Below are 16,400 nucleotides of genomic sequence, written 5' to 3'. Positions count from 1 at the left end.
CCAACAGGGAGACAGGGTCACTGGGAGGAGGGCAGGATAAGCGTTAGATGATCACCCTAGGCCCTGGGACCCCTCCTCCACTCTCATCAAGCTGCGCCCCTGCGGCTACTGAGTTGGCCCCCCTCCACAGACTGCTATGTGGACCTGCGAGGCTCCCCAGCCCTGCTCCCCTCCACTCCCACGATGCCCCTGTTCCCTCACGTTCTGGACCTGCTGGCTCCCCTGGACAGCAGCAGCAGGACCCTCCCCAGCACTGAGAGCCTGGATGACTTCTCGGATGGTGATGTCTTTGGTCCAGAGCTGGACACCCTTCTGGACTCACTGGTGAGTCATCCTGCCGCCCTCCTGCTCCTGGAGTCCATACCCTACTTGGGTCCTCGTTGTCCCATGAGGGGTAGAGGGAAGATTCCCATCCATGTCACATTTGGGGAAACAGACGCCTCATGAGGGACTTGGCAGAACAGACACAAGGCTCCAGAACGTCTCCCAGAAGGGACGGGCTCCACCTCTTCCTGGAATGCACAGTTCTGTCTAGGGCTAGGCAATCACATTCCACGCTGACCCCTGCCTCTGTCCCTATCTCGCAGTCTCTGGTCCAGGGTGGCCTGCCCGGCAGTGGTGTGCCTAGTGAGTTGCCCCAGCTGATACCCGTGTTTCCTGGCGGGACTCCGCTGCTGCCACCCGTGGTGGGTGGCTCCATCCCCGTCTCCAGCCCACTGCCCCCTGCCTCCTTTGGCCTCGTCATGGACCCCTCCAAGAAGCTGGCTGCCTCTGTGCTGGATGCCCTCGATCCCCCAGGCCCCACACTGGACCCCCTGGACCTTCTGCCATACTCGGAGACCCGGCTGGACGCTCTCGACAGCTTCGGGTCAGCCCGTGGCTCCCTGGACAAGCCTGACTCCTTCATGGGTGAGGCCCGGGTGGGCATGTCCCCCCCACACCCCACTCCTGCACCACATTTGCAAAGTGCTGTCATGTCTCTGGTTTCTGGAGAGCAGATGGGGATTGTAACTCTAAACTGCCCAATCCAGGCGCTCTCACCTCTCCCAGTCCAGGGCCACTAGTGTGTGTGCTGCTGTGTCTCTGTGGTGCTCAGTACTGTGTGGATCCAAGCCTCAGGCTGGTGTCCTGTTCAAGACTCATCAGTAGAGCTCCGATAGTTCGGGCCTCCCTCACCCTAGTCTGGTCTCTCTGCCCAGCTTCCCAGGGCCCTGGGCCTCAGGCCAGGGGGTCCCACAACAATGATTCTGGGAGCAGGGTGCAAGACCACAGGCTCCTTCAGCACCACTAGATTGGGTGTTTGAGGAAACTGACCCATCTGGGCCCTGGTAGGACCGGCTTTCAGAGGTCAGACATAGTCTGGGACACTTACAACTGAGACATAAGGGGTGGAAGGAACATAGAAAGGCTGAGGGAGAACAATAGAGAGGTTGAGGGGGAAGTGATGGCGGGGCCAGGTCTTGCAGGTCATCAGCCGGGCAGAGAGTGTAGGGGCACGCCCTACGAGGTGGAGGGGTCAGGGGCTGGTCAATGATCAGAACAGGGGCCTAAGGGAAGCATGAGTAGAACAGGGTCTCAGGGGAGCTATGGGCCAAGCTGAGAGCTCAGGATTTCTCTGGGGGCAGTGGGGAGACCCAGAAGGCTTAAGCAATGGACTGGGGAGCATGAGGAGGCTGCAGCCTCTTTGCCCCAGGGCTACGCCATGAGAATAGAGAAGAGGGCAGAGTCCAGGAATCAGCAAGATTAGAAGAGGATGTATGGCCTGGGGGACTTCCCCATGGACACAAGGGGAAGTCCTGGGATGGCCCCTCATGGCCTTAGTGCCAGGGCAAGTGACCCCTGTGTCTTCTCCCTGTCCAGAGGAGAACAATTCACAGGACCACCGTCCCCCAAGCAGTACTCAGAAACCAGCCCCCTCGGTGAGTAACGTGGATGGGACTCCACTACCAGGCCTTTCATTCCTCCTGGGGGCCGGGGGAGGGAGTGATGTGGGCTCTAGAGTTGTGTTCTCTGTATGAGGTGAGTTGTTGCAGCCCCCAAGAAGAGGCACCCTCAAAGTGGAGGAACCCAAGGTGGTCCCCTAGCCCTTCCTTACTAGCCATGTGCTGGGGGTACCCAGAACACTCCCTGTCCTGCCTGCTTGGAGGCCTCAAGTGATTTCCTTGGCATTATTCACAGCCCTGATCTCCAGACTCAGTCTGTTCTGAGTTTCAAAGAGTGTGTGACCAGGAGGAGGCCTATACGCTGACCTTAGCCTGGATAATGGTCATGTGAGCCTGGGGAAGTCACCCAGTCTCTGAGATTTGTCTTCCTTCGTGCTAATGGCTGAGGACTTGGGAGGGCATATGCAGAGGCCTCCATCAGGGCCACTGCTCCTTCTCTGTGTTCACATTGACCTTTGATTCAAGGAAAGGTTGTAAGCCAAGATTACTGTCACCTCTGCACCTGCTTAGCTTGAGGACTTCTGAGGGTTGGTTCTGGTGTTATGGCTCTTGGACCACAATAGAAGGGCAGGGAGGGTTGAGGAAGAGGGAGGGCCCTCGGCTACAATTCTGCTCTTGGGTGGGATGGTGGCATCATAGAGCACCCTCTACCTTCGGTGCCTAGGCTGGCCGTGGTGGTCCAGCTGTCACTCAGCCCAAGATGGCCGACCTCCTCCTGTTACAGCCAGAGCCCTCCATGCCCAACACTGCCTTGCTCATCAAGAACCCCTTGGCTGCCACCCATGAATTCAAGCAGGCCTGCCAGCTGTGCTACCCCAAGACAGGTAATGTCACATCTGAGGCCACACCCCTCTGTCCCCAGACATGCCAGGAATTTCAGGACTTGGAGGTCCAGAACAGAAGGACCTTCGTGTGTCAGTAGGAGACAGGAGCCAGAAAACGAAGTCCCTCCAAGGCGGGAAGGGAAGGTGTGGGTGCTGGTTGAGGCCTGTCCTCTGCTGAGCACTGTTTTCATAACTCACTCTGGAGAGACTCTGAGATGGGCAGGCTCACCACAGGTCGTGGTGGTGGTGGAAAGGAAGCAGGGAGAATGGACTCCTTGGGGCCCCCCACCCTCTAACACTGACCCCATCTTTAGGCAGCACATAGCAAGGAGGGGTATGGCAGGAGCTGGGGAGGCCCAGATGAGGGCAGCTTTTCCAGTTCCCACCCCCTGCCTGGGCCCAGTGGTCACCCTTCAGTTCTACCTGGAATTATTGCTGCTGTCCGCCCTGCTCACAGGCCCCAGGGCGGGTGACTACACCTATCGTGAGGGCCTTGAGCATAAGTGTAAGCGGGACATCTTACTTGGTCGGCTCCGGAGCTCCGAGGACCAGAGCTGGAAGCGGATCCGACCTCGGCCCACCAAGACCAGCTTCGTGGGCTCCTACTACTTGTGCAAAGGTGAGATTTGCAACAGGACCGGTGAACAGCCAGAGCCTGGCTCCTCTCACCCCAGACACTGTTGTGTGGCAGGCAGTGGAACAGGTGTGGTCATCACATTCGTAGGAGAGGTGAGGGGGCTGGGGTTGTCACTCAGTGGTAGAGCACTTGCCTGGCACATGTGAGGCACTGGGTTCAATCCTTAGCACCACATAAATAAATAAAATAAAGGTATAAAAAATACAACATAAGAGAGGTGAGGAAGCTGAGCTCTGAGGCCCAAGTTCCCTGTCAGAATGAGCATCCCCTATCCTGACTGGCTCCAGAGACCCATGGGAAACATTCAGGACATTGCATGGATCTGGAGCCCTCTGATGGCCTGTGCTCTCAAGTGCGAGGGTCCTACAGTTCATGGAGAACTGATTTCTTACCACTGTAAGGACCCAAAGGGCTACTAGGGGGATGTGGAGAGAATGCACAGAAAGCATTAGGTCTTGACATATGTCAGTTCTTAGCCAGCATGGTGGTGCACACCTGTAATCCCAAAAACTCAGGAGATTGAGGCAGAAGGATCACAAGTTCAAGGCCAACCTCAGCGACTTAACAAGGTCCTAAGCAACTTGGAGAGTGTCTCAAAATCAAAAATAAAAAGGGCTGGGGAAGTGGTTCAGTGGTAAAGTACCCCTGGGCTTAATCCTCAGTATAAAAAAAAGTCCTTTTGATTGATTACATTATTGTCACTATTCTCATTTCCGTCTCATGGAAGTCTGGTCAGTATTGGATGGACATTGTCATGTACCTGATTTGCTTTCTTCTATTCCCCAACCAAGCAATTTGGTTCAGTCCACATGGCAGTATGTGAAGTTGTGACATCATTAAGTGCTTTAGAGCGCAATACTTCTTCTGCACTTACCAACTTGTGTCCTCACAGTTCTGGATGAGGCGACCAAGGCTTTGAGAGTCTGCCAGGCAGTGCCTTTGTCTCCTGACCCAGCCTGCGGCAGTCACCTACCCAGGCTTTTGGGACCAGTTCCCCATCCTTCCTGAAGCCCTGCTATGGTCAGTTAGATTGAGTCCAAATTGAACAGGCCTACGGGTACCCATGCCTGCTTCCTCCTACCTCTGTCCTGACCTCTCCCCAAACAGACTGACCCTCCCGTCGACTCTGTGGCACATCCTCTATGGGAAACCCCTTCCCACAATGCTTCTCCCTGCACCTGTCTCACCTGTACCTGGGGATGTGACCCATTTCTCTGTGTCTATGTCCCATGTTGCCTTGTGGTATGGTCCAGTGGAATTTGGGTCAAGGCCAACTTAGAAAGAGGAGAAGGAAAGAAAACATCAGATCCACCCTAGGAAGGCAGTTTTCCCAGGTCTGAGCCTACTTCTCTCTCCAACTTCCTTGGCCTCAGTCCCCACAACTCAGTGTCCTCTGCTCATGGAAAAACAGCCAAAATGCAGGGAGTGACAAGGAGTCCCAGCGCAAGTTTCTCTGACTTGGAAGTCCATGTTCTGAACCATGCAGTGTTAGTTTCCTGGTGAATAATAATTAAAAAAAAAATCCTTTCCATTTACATAGAGGCTTGCATACTTCCATAAACCTTTTGAACGCTTTTTGTCCTACAGAAGAAGATGCTCTGGGGGCAGGTGGGCAGGAGTGTTGGCCAAGCTCTGCAGGTGTCCAGCACAGAGGGGCCTGGTTGACATTTTGGAAGGTATCTTCGTAAGGAGGACACCAAGCCTAGCAAAGCTGAGCCCTGCTGCCCACAGCAGGATCCTGGGGGCGTTGCAGGCTGCCGTCCCTGCCTGGCAGAACGTGTGTGTCCTGTTGCCTCTTTGCAGACATGATTAACAAGCAGGACTGTAAGTACGGGGATAACTGCACCTTCGCCTACCATCAGGAGGAGATCGACGTGTGGACCGAGGAGCGGAAGGGCACCCTCAACCGTGACCTGCTCTTCGACCCACTGGGGGGTGTCAAGCGTGGCAGCCTCACCATCGCTAAGCTCCTCAAGGAGCACCAGGGCATCTTCACCTTCCTCTGTGAGGTACCTGCCCACCTGCCTACACCACTACCTCCCCCACAGTCTAAGGCCCGCGCAGGGCTGGGGTTGCTCCTGGGCACCGGCCATTATGGGGGTCAGTCCTGGAACCTGTGGCTGTGGGAGGCCTGACTGCAGAATCAGTAGATCCCTGGACTGTTCTCACTAGAGACCGGACCCTATCCAGTCCTTCATTTTAAAAATGTGGAAACCAGGGCCAGAAAGAAATAGTAACCCTCCCACCTGTCTTCCCTGACAGTCACCTGTCAGGCTTTAGATCCTCATTTCCACCTTGCCGGCCATGCTGGCAGGCTGTCCCTGTTTAAGCATGGTGATGCTGGGGTTCGAGGAAGCACGGAGCTGCCTGAAGGCCACACGGCTAGTCCAGAGCAGAGCTGAGCTTTAGACCTGGAGTGAGTCCCACCTCTCAATGTCAGCTGCCACTGCTGGTCCTCGTGGCCAGCCCCCCTGGGACCAGGCAGATGGGATGCTCATCCAGGTTGTCCCTGGATGTCTATGTGGGCCTGGTGTGATTAATCCTACTCAGCAAGGAGTTCATGACCTTGCGCCTCATGCCTCCCTCGACACGCTCTCCAGTCCAGCTGTGCCAGCGTTGACGCCTGCTGCATTTCCTGTCTGTGCCCTAGCTGACCACCCTGGAGAGCTGTCCCGTGTCTCTGCATCTCAGACCCCCTGGGCTCAGCTCTGCTCTCAGCAGTTCTACTGAGCTGTCATCAAGTCCCTCTCCAGAGTGGTCACAGAAGGCCATGCTTGGCCTTGGGAGAGAAATTGACTCATTTGTTAAGGTCAAGGGACATTTTCATGTCCATCTCTGTGGAGCAAGGGCTCGGGGTCTGGATTGCTGGCAGGGTTTGGTGTGGCTCATCCATTGCACAGCCAACCTCTTCCCTGACCCTCAGAGCAGGTGTACTTGGGCCGGCAGTTGGCTTGGGAATCATGGCTCACAGCCAGGTGGCAGAATGCAGTTTATAGAGCACCTGTAGTTTCTTCTTATCTTTTTTCAACTTTTATAGTGAATCTGTGGAACAAAGCAGGTATGGTTATTCCCAGTTTACAGTTGAGGAAAATGAGGCACAGAGATATTGAACAACCCCATGCTCCAGGCATTTGGATTGGTAGGATCAGAGGGAGGGAGAGGGAGAGAGCCAGGGCCCAGGTTATCTGTGAACTAGAGCCAGAGACATGGGTGCCACCGACCCTGGGATTTCCTTCCTCACTCTGACCTAGGGTAGGGTTTTCAGGGACCAGCTGTCCTTCCCTAAGTGCCCATGTGGGGTCCCAGCCTACCCCTTCCCCAGGTGGCCTCGCAGGGTTCCAGCCCATCCCCTCCCTGGGCAGATCTGCTTTGACAGCAAGCCCCGGATCATCAGCAAAGGCACCAAGGATTCTCCATCTGTCTGCTCCAACCTAGCTGCCAAGCACAGCTTCTACAACAACAAGTGAGTAGGTCCTGCATCCTGGGGCTGGGCATGGGTAAAGTCCCCCTGGGGCAGCTCTGATAGCTAGGGAAAGGCTGAGGACTAAGAGTAGACTTGGGTGTCAAAACAAAGGACAGTCTCCACCTGGAAGGACAGGAACATGTGTATTGAGCAGCTACTCATTCCAACCATTGTCTTAGGTATTTGATTATCTCAGCAGTCCTCTGGAGAAGGAGTTACTGTCCCTCTTGTACAGAAGGGAAAGCTGAGCTTGGGAGCATCTTTAGTTGGCAGGCAAGTCGGGGCACCACCTTGACTCTTTGTCTGGCATCCATCATTGTTACGATGTCAGCATCAGACAGGGAATGGGAGGCATGGGGTTGGATCTGGCATTGCTGCCTTTGCTCTTCTTGCTTGCTGTGGCCCTGCCCCAGTATGCAGCCCAGGCCCTGCAGTCAGACACATCTGAGTCTGAATCCCAGCCTGGCCCATGGCTGGCTTTATGTTCAAGCACTAGCCAGCGCAGCCCTAGGTTTCCTCGTCTGTTAGATCAATGGCAATCCTATTCCTAGATTTCAGTGAGGGTCATTAAGATTCCTGGCCCAGGGCTGGGGCTGTAGCTCAGTGGTAGAGTACATACCTGGCACACATGAGGCACTGGGTTCAATACTCACTACCACATAAAAATAAATAAAAATTTAAAAGAAAGAAAAAAAAAAAAAACAGATTCCTGGCCCACAAGAATGTGGGGGAAAGAAACACTATACACTGTTGGAAGATAAACTATAACAACCACAGTGGAAATCAATATGGAGGTTCCTCAGAAGACAAAGACTGGAACCAGTAGATGACCGACCCAATTACACCAAGGAATTAAAATCAGTGTACTATAGCTGTGTATGCATGTTTATAGCAGTGCGATTCGCAATAGCCCATTTATGGAACCAGCCTAGGTGTCTATCATCAAATGAATAGATAAAGAAAATGTGGTATATATACACAATGGAGTTTTACTCAGCCATAAAAAATGAATTATGTAATTCACAGAAAATTCACAGAACTTAAGCATTAAGTGAAATTAGCCAGACTCAGAAAGTCAAGGATCCTGTTCTCTCTCACTTATAGAAGCTGTAGAGAAAAAAGAGAAGGAAAAAAAAAAAAGGTGGGAGGAATCTCATGAAAATAGAAGGGACAGCTGTAGAGAAAGAGGGCCAGGGGAAGGAAAGGGAGTACTAGAGAATGAATTTGACCAAATTATGTTATGTGCATATACAAATATGTCACAGTGTACCCCACTAGATGTATAATTATAATGCACCAATTTAAAAGTTAATTAAAAGAGAAAAGAAAGAAAAGTTTTGGGGCCCAAAGGAAGGGCATCCAGCCCAAAACCTAAGGGAAAAGTTCCCTCTCCCACCCAGAGGCACTCCTTCTCCTAGTCTCATGACAGGTGGGGTCTGGTGCCCTCTGCTTCTGGGCAGCTCCAGATGGAGCAGGCCCTGGATTGAAGCCTGCTCAATTGAAGCTTTACTAGGCCGGCACTAGTAAAGCAGACCTGGGACTTTCAGGCCTAAGTCTGCACAGGTGCAGGACCCCAACCCCTAATCTGCTGTTCCACCACGTTCTGGGATTAGAGAATGGGGCAACAATATCCACAGGCAAGTCTCTCCCCTCAGGATTGCCTGGCATGGGGAAGGGCAGCAGCCCAGGAAGGTGGAGGGTCGGGAGGGCTGCAGTCAGCATTGTGTCCTCGCCACCTGCCCACCAGGTGTCTGGTGCACATCGTCCGCTCCACCTCCCTCAAGTACTCCAAGATCCGCCAGTTCCAGGAGCACTTCCAGTTCGACGTGTGCCGCCACGAGGTGCGCTACGGCTGCCTGCGTGAGGACAGCTGCCACTTTGCCCACAGCTTCATTGAGCTCAAGGTCTGGCTGCTGCAGCAGTACTCAGGTAAGGGGCAGGCAGGACAGGTGAAGGGACGTGGGACCTGGCTGGGTGGAAGCCCCAGGGCATGATGGCCAATGGAAGCGATGTCAGGAAGCTGATACTGGGCAAACTCTTTGGAGCAGCTGGTGCATCCTGAATGTCACAGAGGAAACAAAGACCTGCTGTTGGGGAGCCTCTAGGCCTGGAGGATCCTAGGCTTCTCCCCACCTGGGCAGTGTCAGGGGAACACAGGTGGAGAGGGAGTACAAGCCAGGCTGCAGAGCTGGGTAGACCCGGCCCCTGCTCCAGCTCTCCACTTGCTGCATGGGAATGAAGGGGCTCTGTCAGGTGAAGGGGCTCTCCCTTAGCCTCCATTTGCTCACCTGGCAAGTGCCAGCCTAATCTCTACATCACAGATTACCAGATATTCACCCACTTGCTCACCTAAGAGGGATTTATTGAGTAGTTTCTCTGTGTTAGAGGATTCAGCCATGAACTGGTCAAGGCCCTTGCTCCAGAGGACTTACTTACAAGGGGGCAGGACACAATATCCAATTTGGGAAGCGCATCCTGTGTTCCATCTGACCTATGACGTGCACTTCTCCCCTGATTTAGTTAGCAGCATTTTGTGTGTGTAGGAAATCAGTGTCGTTGAGAATCCATAGTGGTATCATTTCAGATATGCATCGGTGCTATGAGGAAGGTAAAGAAGAGCAAGAGGACAGGGCCACAGGGGGAGCATTTTAGATCAGATGGAGGAGAATGGTTCTTTGAGAGAAGGGCAGAAGGAACAGCAAGGCAGAAGGCCCCCAAGGAAGGAGGAAGACTCTCTGTGGGGACTATGGCAGTGAATGGGGCAGGGTAGAGTTGAGGCTCCAGGGTCTGCAGGGACCCAAGTGTGTAAGAGTATCTTGGCCTTAAATAGAAATATAGGGGAACATAGGTGGAGGAAAAAAAAGAAAAGAAAAAAGCGATATTCTAATCAGTGATGGACTATATATACAACAGTGGTCCCGTAAGATTATTATGAAGCTGAAAGCGTCCTGTCTCCCAGTCATGACAGCACAGTGCAACAAGTTTCTTAGTTGTTTGTGGTGGTGCCTAGTGTAAACAGACCTACTGCACTGTCAGTCGTTTAAAAGCAATGCAGAGTTGTGTACGTGGAACTTGATAATAAACAAAATGACCATGTCACTGGTTTATGTATTTCCTAGATTATACTTTTTACTGGAATTTTAGAATGTACCCCATTTTATTTTATTTTTTTTTTTATCAAAGTTTGCTGTAAAGCAGTGACACTGGCAGAAGCGTCATACATCTTGTTTACACATCTCTTGATTACATCAAGAGGCCCGGTGGAGCACTTACCTCCACTCTGTAGGTCTGTGTAAGTACACTCTGCAATATTCAAAAGAAGAGGCAATCCCCCAACAGCACATTTCTCAGGGTGCAGCATCATTAAGCAGCGTGTGTCTGCAGTTGGCCTTGTCCTAAATGTGAAGCTCAGGGACTGTTTTAAATGTGATGTGCAGCGTTGTTTTCACAATGCTTTAGCTGCTGGGTGAAGAAAAGAGGAGTAAGAGCAGAAGCAGAGACATGAGTGAGGGTGTGGCTCCGGCCAAATGGTGGCAGTGGAAGTGACAGAAGTAGTCATATTCCAGGTATATTTTGATAGTAGAACCTATACAATTTGTTGATGGACCAGATGTGAAGTATGAAACAAAAGATGGTATCAAGGTCAATTCCAAGGTCAGAGTATGTGGAAGAATGGAATTCCATGTTCTGAGAAAGGGGAGGCTATAGGAGAAGGAAGTTTGGGGGGTGACCTCAAGGCTCAGCATGGGACAGGGAGTCTGGGCTGCCTGTGGGACTTCAAGTGGAGATGTTGAGCAGGCAGCTAAATGTGGGAGGTTGGAAGTTCACAGGAGAGGTCTAGGCTATAGATACCCAATTGCAGATCATCAGCAAGAATCTGGGTATAAAGTGCATTGCGTGGCCCAGATGATTAGCTGCTTTGGGGCAGTATTTACAGAATAAGTGGAAAGCAAACTGTGGGAAGGCACTAGAAAGAGTGGAGGAGTTAGGAAGAGGTGCTGAGCCAGACCTCTCAGTGTAGATTCCTTGAGGAAAGTAAAGAAGAGCAAGAGGACAGGGCCATGGGGGGGGGGGAGCATTTTAGATCAGATGGGGGAGAATGGTTCTTTGAGAGAAGGGCAGAGAGCTGTTCCAGGCAGAAGGAACAGCAAGGCAGAAGGCCCCCAAGGAAGGAGGAAGACTATCTGCGGGGACTATGGCAGTGAATGGGGCAGGGTAGGGTTGAGGCTCCAGGGTCTGAAGCTGATGGAAATCCAGGGAGGGTCCAGGCCACCAATCTGCAGCAATTGCCCTTTGGAGACTGGCAGTGAAGAGCCATGACAATTTCGTGAGCTGGTGAGCTAGGTGGGCTAGGGGCTTTAAGCAGGGTCAGGCCGGAACCCCCACTGAGGGAGGAGGTGGGGTCAGGAAAGGGTGCTGAGCAGCAGGCCCAGGAGAGGTCGATACCAACAGGGGAATGGAGGGGGTGGCCTTTGTTCCCATGTTGCAGTTAAGCAAACTGACTAGGGAGGATGAGTGGATTCCCTGTATCCTGAGTCTTACTGTGGCCTGGCCTGATTGGGGTAAGGCTCCTTTACTTGAGCCTCAGGTGGCACAGGTACCCCGCAGATGCCTTACCCCTCCTTGCCAAGTCCTTTCAGGGACACCTGTGTCTGCCCCCACCCTCCCCAGGCATGACCCATGAAGACATTGTTCAGGAATCCAAGAAATACTGGCAGCAGATGGAAGCCCATGCAGGAAAGGCCAGCAACAGCTTGGTAAGGCCCAGGATTGGCACTGAGGGTGGGATCAGGCCCCACAAGGTCTAGCCTATTCCTTTACTCTGATGTAATTTCATTTCATATGTACTGGAAAGTTGTAAGACTCGGTATGAAGAATCCATGTACACCCTTTCTGAATTCCCAAGAAGCTAACATTTTTCCATGTCCCACACTTGCTTTGTAGTCTGTGTGTCTGTCTTTGTCATCTCTGTGTGTGTGTCTGTGCTTTGTTCTGAATGTGTATGTATACATATACCCATATCTAGTTATATACATAAATGTGCATACCTTTTCACTTTACTCATTGGAGAGTAGGTTGCAGATATGATGTCCTCTTACCCGAAACGCTTCCATGCATATGTCTTAAAAATAAGGACACTAGCTAGGTGCAGTGGTACACACCTTTAATCCCAGTGACTGGGGGAACTGAGGCAGGAGGAACACAAGATCCAGGTCAGCCTCAGCAGTTTAGTGAGACCCTGTCTCAAAAATTAAAAAAAAAAAAGAGCTGTGGGTGTAGTTCAGTGGTAAAGCATCCCAGGTTCAATCATCAGTACCAAAAAATGACCCTTTCTTACAGGAAAAATTGACATACGAAAGTATTATTCAGATTTTATAAATTATTCCTAAAATTCTGGCTAATGCACTGTGTGTGGTTGTTGTCTCTTTAGACCCCTTAAACTAAAACAGTTCCTCAATTTGTCTTCTATGACACAGATGTTTTTGAAGAGCCAGTGGTTTTGTAAAAGGTCTTTCCCTATGGGATCATGTGCAGCTTCCTCATGTCACAGGGACAAGGACATGTTCTCAGAGAATATTATCTCTGTTTGTCCTATTACTGGTGATAATTTGGTTAAACATTATAACCTGATTTAACTTTGATTAAAGTTCTCAATTTGCAGATGGGGAAACTGAGGCTTGCAGCATGTTAGAGACTTGCCAAGGGGCAGGTCCAGGTTCACTGACATTTTGCCTAGAGCTTGCCCTGCACCATTCCTTTCACCCCATCACCATCGGGTTCCTCATCATCAAACCTTGCCTCGCCCAGCATTACGGTGGGGGTGAGGCTTGCAGAGCGGATCCAAGCTGCAGCATATCAACCCCCTGTTACATGCTAGGCCTTGCCCTGCCCCTGTGCTTATGCCTCCTTAGGCTGTGTGATCACTGTAATTGTAGATGGCATTGTGGACACCAGTCTTAGAAGGGTGGTCTCAGGGACTAGGAGACAGTGTGTGTAAGGTGAGCCCTCTGTTCTGTCCACACCTGAGGATGATACTTTCATCCATGCCAGACCTATCCACTAACCAAACAGGGAGAGTTGGGTCCCCTAACTCCTTATGAGGCCTGCCTGAATGAGGAGCAGGCCAGGCTTGCCAGTACGGCTGCCTGTCCCCTTGGGCCTTCCTTTTCTAGTCTCCTTGTTCCTGGTCCTTTTCTCTCTTTCTCCACTTCCTGGCCAACCCCTGCTCCACCTGGTCTCCTTGCTCCTGGCCAGGAGCCCAACAGGAAAGCAGCGAGGGCTTAGGCAGAACCAGCCACCTAGCCTTCTAAAGAGAGAGCACCAAATCCCGAACTCTCTTTCCCTCTGACCCCACATCCCTCCTTCCTGACCAGTGGTGCTTCCAGGGATACCAGGGACAATCAGTAAACATAGGTGGCCACAGGTACCATGAAGGGCTTTATCCCCTTCTTGTTGCCAAATGTCCCACCCTGCTCACCCAAGTTACCATGCTGGGGCCTGGCTCAGAATAGGAAATCTATGCCAGGCCAACTGTGGCCCAGGCAGGAGGCTTTTCCTTGCTTATTATCTGAAGGATGAGGCCAGTGGCTCCGTGAGGCCAAGGACAGGTAGATACCAGGCAGAAGCAGCTTGGGCCCTGTGCTTGCCATCTCAGAGAAAGAAGCACAAATGCCCACCTCAGACCCAACCCCTGTCCTCAGGCCACTTACCTGAGGGAGTGTGATAACCATTCTGAGCCTGACTCTGCTTAATCAAATGGGATCGGGAAGGATCCCACCCACTCTGAGAGTTATCAGGAAGCTGGTGAGACCACGTGGTTATGAAGTGTGGGCACTGTGCCTGAGCCTATTAGGAGCTCAGAACCAGTGTGGCTGTTCTTTGGAGCAAGGTCTGAGCCACCACACCCCTGGGCACCCCACTACCTCAGCTGTGAAATGGGAATAGTACCTTCCTCTTAGTGCTTCTTGTGACAATCAAGAGGAACATCCAGAAATCATGAGCGTGTGGGTAATCTGCCTGCTCCCTACATCCTAGTTATTCATCCCAGTCCCTCGCTCCTGGGATTAATGTGCATTATCCTGGGGCTGAGCCAGGCTGCAGCTTGCCCAGTGCCAGACCAGGGGTCAGTCAGTATTGAGGACAGAGCTCTTCCCTGTTCCAGGGCAGGCCCTGGTCTGGGCTTGCTGGGTCACAGGGGTGTGGGCCATAGCTCCTGTCCTGGGGTGATTACCATAGCAGGATACATGTACTTGCCAGTCTGGAGGAACATGGGCTGTCCAAAGGGGTAACTCCACACCCAAGGATCCCAGGAGAATGGGGAGGCTTTAGCTAACAGGAGGGAAGGGGGATAGCTGGAGGGTTCACAGAGCATCAGGTTGGCCATGGTCATGGGGTGGGCACTTTTCCCACTTCTTGACCCTTTGCCCTGTTCCAGGGGTGCATGACAGAGGATGGGGAAGAAGTATCGGGGAGGGGCCAGAGTCCAGGGCTGCCCAAGGTGGAATCCACTCTGCCCACCCCACCTCTGGAACTCCTGCTCTCTACAGGCTCAGCACTCCTGACCAAATCAGTTGGTCAGTGTGCAGTGGTCCATCAACTGTGGGAGCTCACAAAAGGGACACCTTTGCCAGGAGGGCTCCAGGGAGGACTTCCTACAGGAAGTGGAGCTTGAACTGAATTTTGAAGGACAGTTTCTAAAGCAAATTGGACGAAAAATGGAGGCTTGGCGTTCCCGACACAGAGAACAGTGTGTGCAAAGGCAGGAGGAGCCCCAGGAAATGCAGGAGCTTCACAGAGCAGGCTGCTCAGGGAGTGAGGAAAGGTGGGAGCCAGCCAGGGAAGGCAGAAAGATCCCCTGGTCAGGAAACAGGAGCCCCATTCTTGGCCTGGCTCCAACACCAAGAAGCCAACGGACCTACAGTTGGGAAATCACTGCTGTCAGTAGACCCAAGGAGTAGACCAGCCCATTCTAAGACTTGGGTGGCCCTAGCACTCCCAGAGGCTGCCCATGTGACAGACCCCAGGACCTTAAGCATGGTACCTGCGGTGTCACCAACCCCTCCCACATCCCTATACAGGGTGCCCCAAGGACACATGGGCCCAGTACCTTTGACCTACAGATGAAGTTTGTGTGTGGCCAATGCTGGAGGAACGGGCAGGTGGTGGAACCTGACAAGGAACTCAAGTACTGCAGCGCCAAGGCCCGTCACTGGTGAGCGGGTACCAGCCAGGGGCTTGGGCAGGATGGGGCCCACCCATGCACCATGGGTGAAGAGACAAAGACTCAGGCCAGGGCTCTCTGAGGAGATCACACAGCTCTGAGGCTTCACCCCAAGCTCTCTACCGGCTTCCTTCTCTGTCCTATAGCTGGACCAAGGAACGGCGTGTCCTTCTGGTGATGTCCAAGGCCAAGAGGAAATGGGTGTCAGTGAGGCCACTGCCATCCATTCGCAACTTCCCACAGCAATATGATGTGAGCTTGGGGGCAAGTACAGCTTGGGCAGGGATTGTGGGCCCTGAAGTGTTTCCTGCCGTAGGTGGGACTCAACGGGTTCTCCTGCCCCCTTCCCCCAGCTCTGCATCCATGCGCAGAATGGCCGCAAGTGCCAATATGTGGGCAACTGCTCCTTCGCACACAGCCCTGAGGAGAGGGACATGTGGACATTCATGAAGGAAAATAAGAGTGAGTGGCAGACTTGCCCCCGCTCCTCTCTGCTAGACATCCCTCTGGGCTTGCTGGGCTTCCCTCTGCCTCCCAGGGGTTTCTCCAGCCTCAGCAGGCCATGCCTCCAGTTGACCAGGCTCCAAGGGGTGGGTAGCTTAGCAACAGAGCCTGGAGTCCCATGGCTCCCAAGTCCAATGGGGATCACGGATCCATTCTGCCCAATAGATCCATTGGGCAGAATGGATGTTAGGGAAGCCCCCTCACTAGGTACTCTGTCCCCTGGTCAGTCCTGGACATGCAGCAGACCTATGACATGTGGCTGAAAAAACACAACCCAGGAAAGCCTGGGGAAGGGACCCCAATCAGCTCTCGGGAAGGAGAGAAGCAGATCCAGATGCCCACAGACTACGCCGACATCATGGTAAGCCTGGGCCATGGCTTACACCTGACCCAGGAGGGCAACCTGGAAGGGTTGGCTGGCGGGCAGGTGGGGAGTTGGCACCCACAGCAACTATGCCCCCAGATGGGCTACCACTGCTGGCTCTGTGGCAAGAACAGCAACAGCAAGAAGCAGTGGCAGCAGCACATACAGTCCGAGAAGCACAAGGAAAAGGTCTTCACATCGGACAGTGATGCCAGCGGCTGGGCCTACCGCTTCCCCATGGGCGAGTTCCGGCTTTGCGACAGGTGCTCCAAGAAGGGCAGGGTGGGGCAGCGCAGCAGGGCCTGGTGGGATGCAGGTGGGCCTGAGGACATGGATACACTGGCCAGTTCTGGCTCCTCTTGGCCTAGAGATGGCCTCTAGGGCCTGGTATGTCTTGGGTTTGAGTACAGCCCTGAGTGGTGGGGGTGGGGCAGGATTGGGGGG

At 52.9% G+C, this 16,400-nt stretch overlaps 1 protein-coding gene across 4 annotated transcripts in view; it reads left to right on the top strand.

The window, feature by feature from the left end:
* Zc3h7b (zinc finger CCCH-type containing 7B) overlaps nucleotides 1–16,400 on the top strand; it is a 31,832-nt gene that overhangs the window by 12,379 nt on the left and 3,053 nt on the right. For 3 of the 4 annotated variants that reach the window (XM_048803086.1, XM_015501870.2, XM_015501869.2), the window contains 14 exons: nucleotides 131–324; nucleotides 588–909; nucleotides 1,861–1,919; nucleotides 2,608–2,767; nucleotides 3,225–3,386; nucleotides 5,208–5,413; nucleotides 6,767–6,867; nucleotides 8,615–8,796; nucleotides 11,539–11,624; nucleotides 14,946–15,079; nucleotides 15,235–15,340; nucleotides 15,442–15,550; nucleotides 15,820–15,953; nucleotides 16,056–16,219. In XM_048803086.1, coding sequence (XP_048659043.1) covers nucleotides 131–324; nucleotides 588–909; nucleotides 1,861–1,919; nucleotides 2,608–2,767; nucleotides 3,225–3,386; nucleotides 5,208–5,413; nucleotides 6,767–6,867; nucleotides 8,615–8,796; nucleotides 11,539–11,624; nucleotides 14,946–15,079; nucleotides 15,235–15,340; nucleotides 15,442–15,550; nucleotides 15,820–15,953; nucleotides 16,056–16,219 — 2,119 coding nt within the window. The remainder of the gene's footprint in view (nucleotides 1–130; nucleotides 325–587; nucleotides 910–1,860; nucleotides 1,920–2,607; nucleotides 2,768–3,224; nucleotides 3,387–5,207; nucleotides 5,414–6,766; nucleotides 6,868–8,614; nucleotides 8,797–11,538; nucleotides 11,625–14,945; nucleotides 15,080–15,234; nucleotides 15,341–15,441; nucleotides 15,551–15,819; nucleotides 15,954–16,055; nucleotides 16,220–16,400) is intronic. The other variant, XM_015501871.2, reaches the window with a different exon arrangement.

Source organism: Marmota marmota, unplaced genomic scaffold (assembly GCF_001458135.2).
Source record: "Marmota marmota marmota unplaced genomic scaffold, marMar, whole genome shotgun sequence".
NCBI classification, from domain to species: domain Eukaryota; kingdom Metazoa; phylum Chordata; class Mammalia; order Rodentia; family Sciuridae; genus Marmota; species Marmota marmota.
The sequence above is the reverse complement of the archived record's forward strand: the minus strand, read 5'-3'. Positions and strand labels throughout refer to the sequence as shown.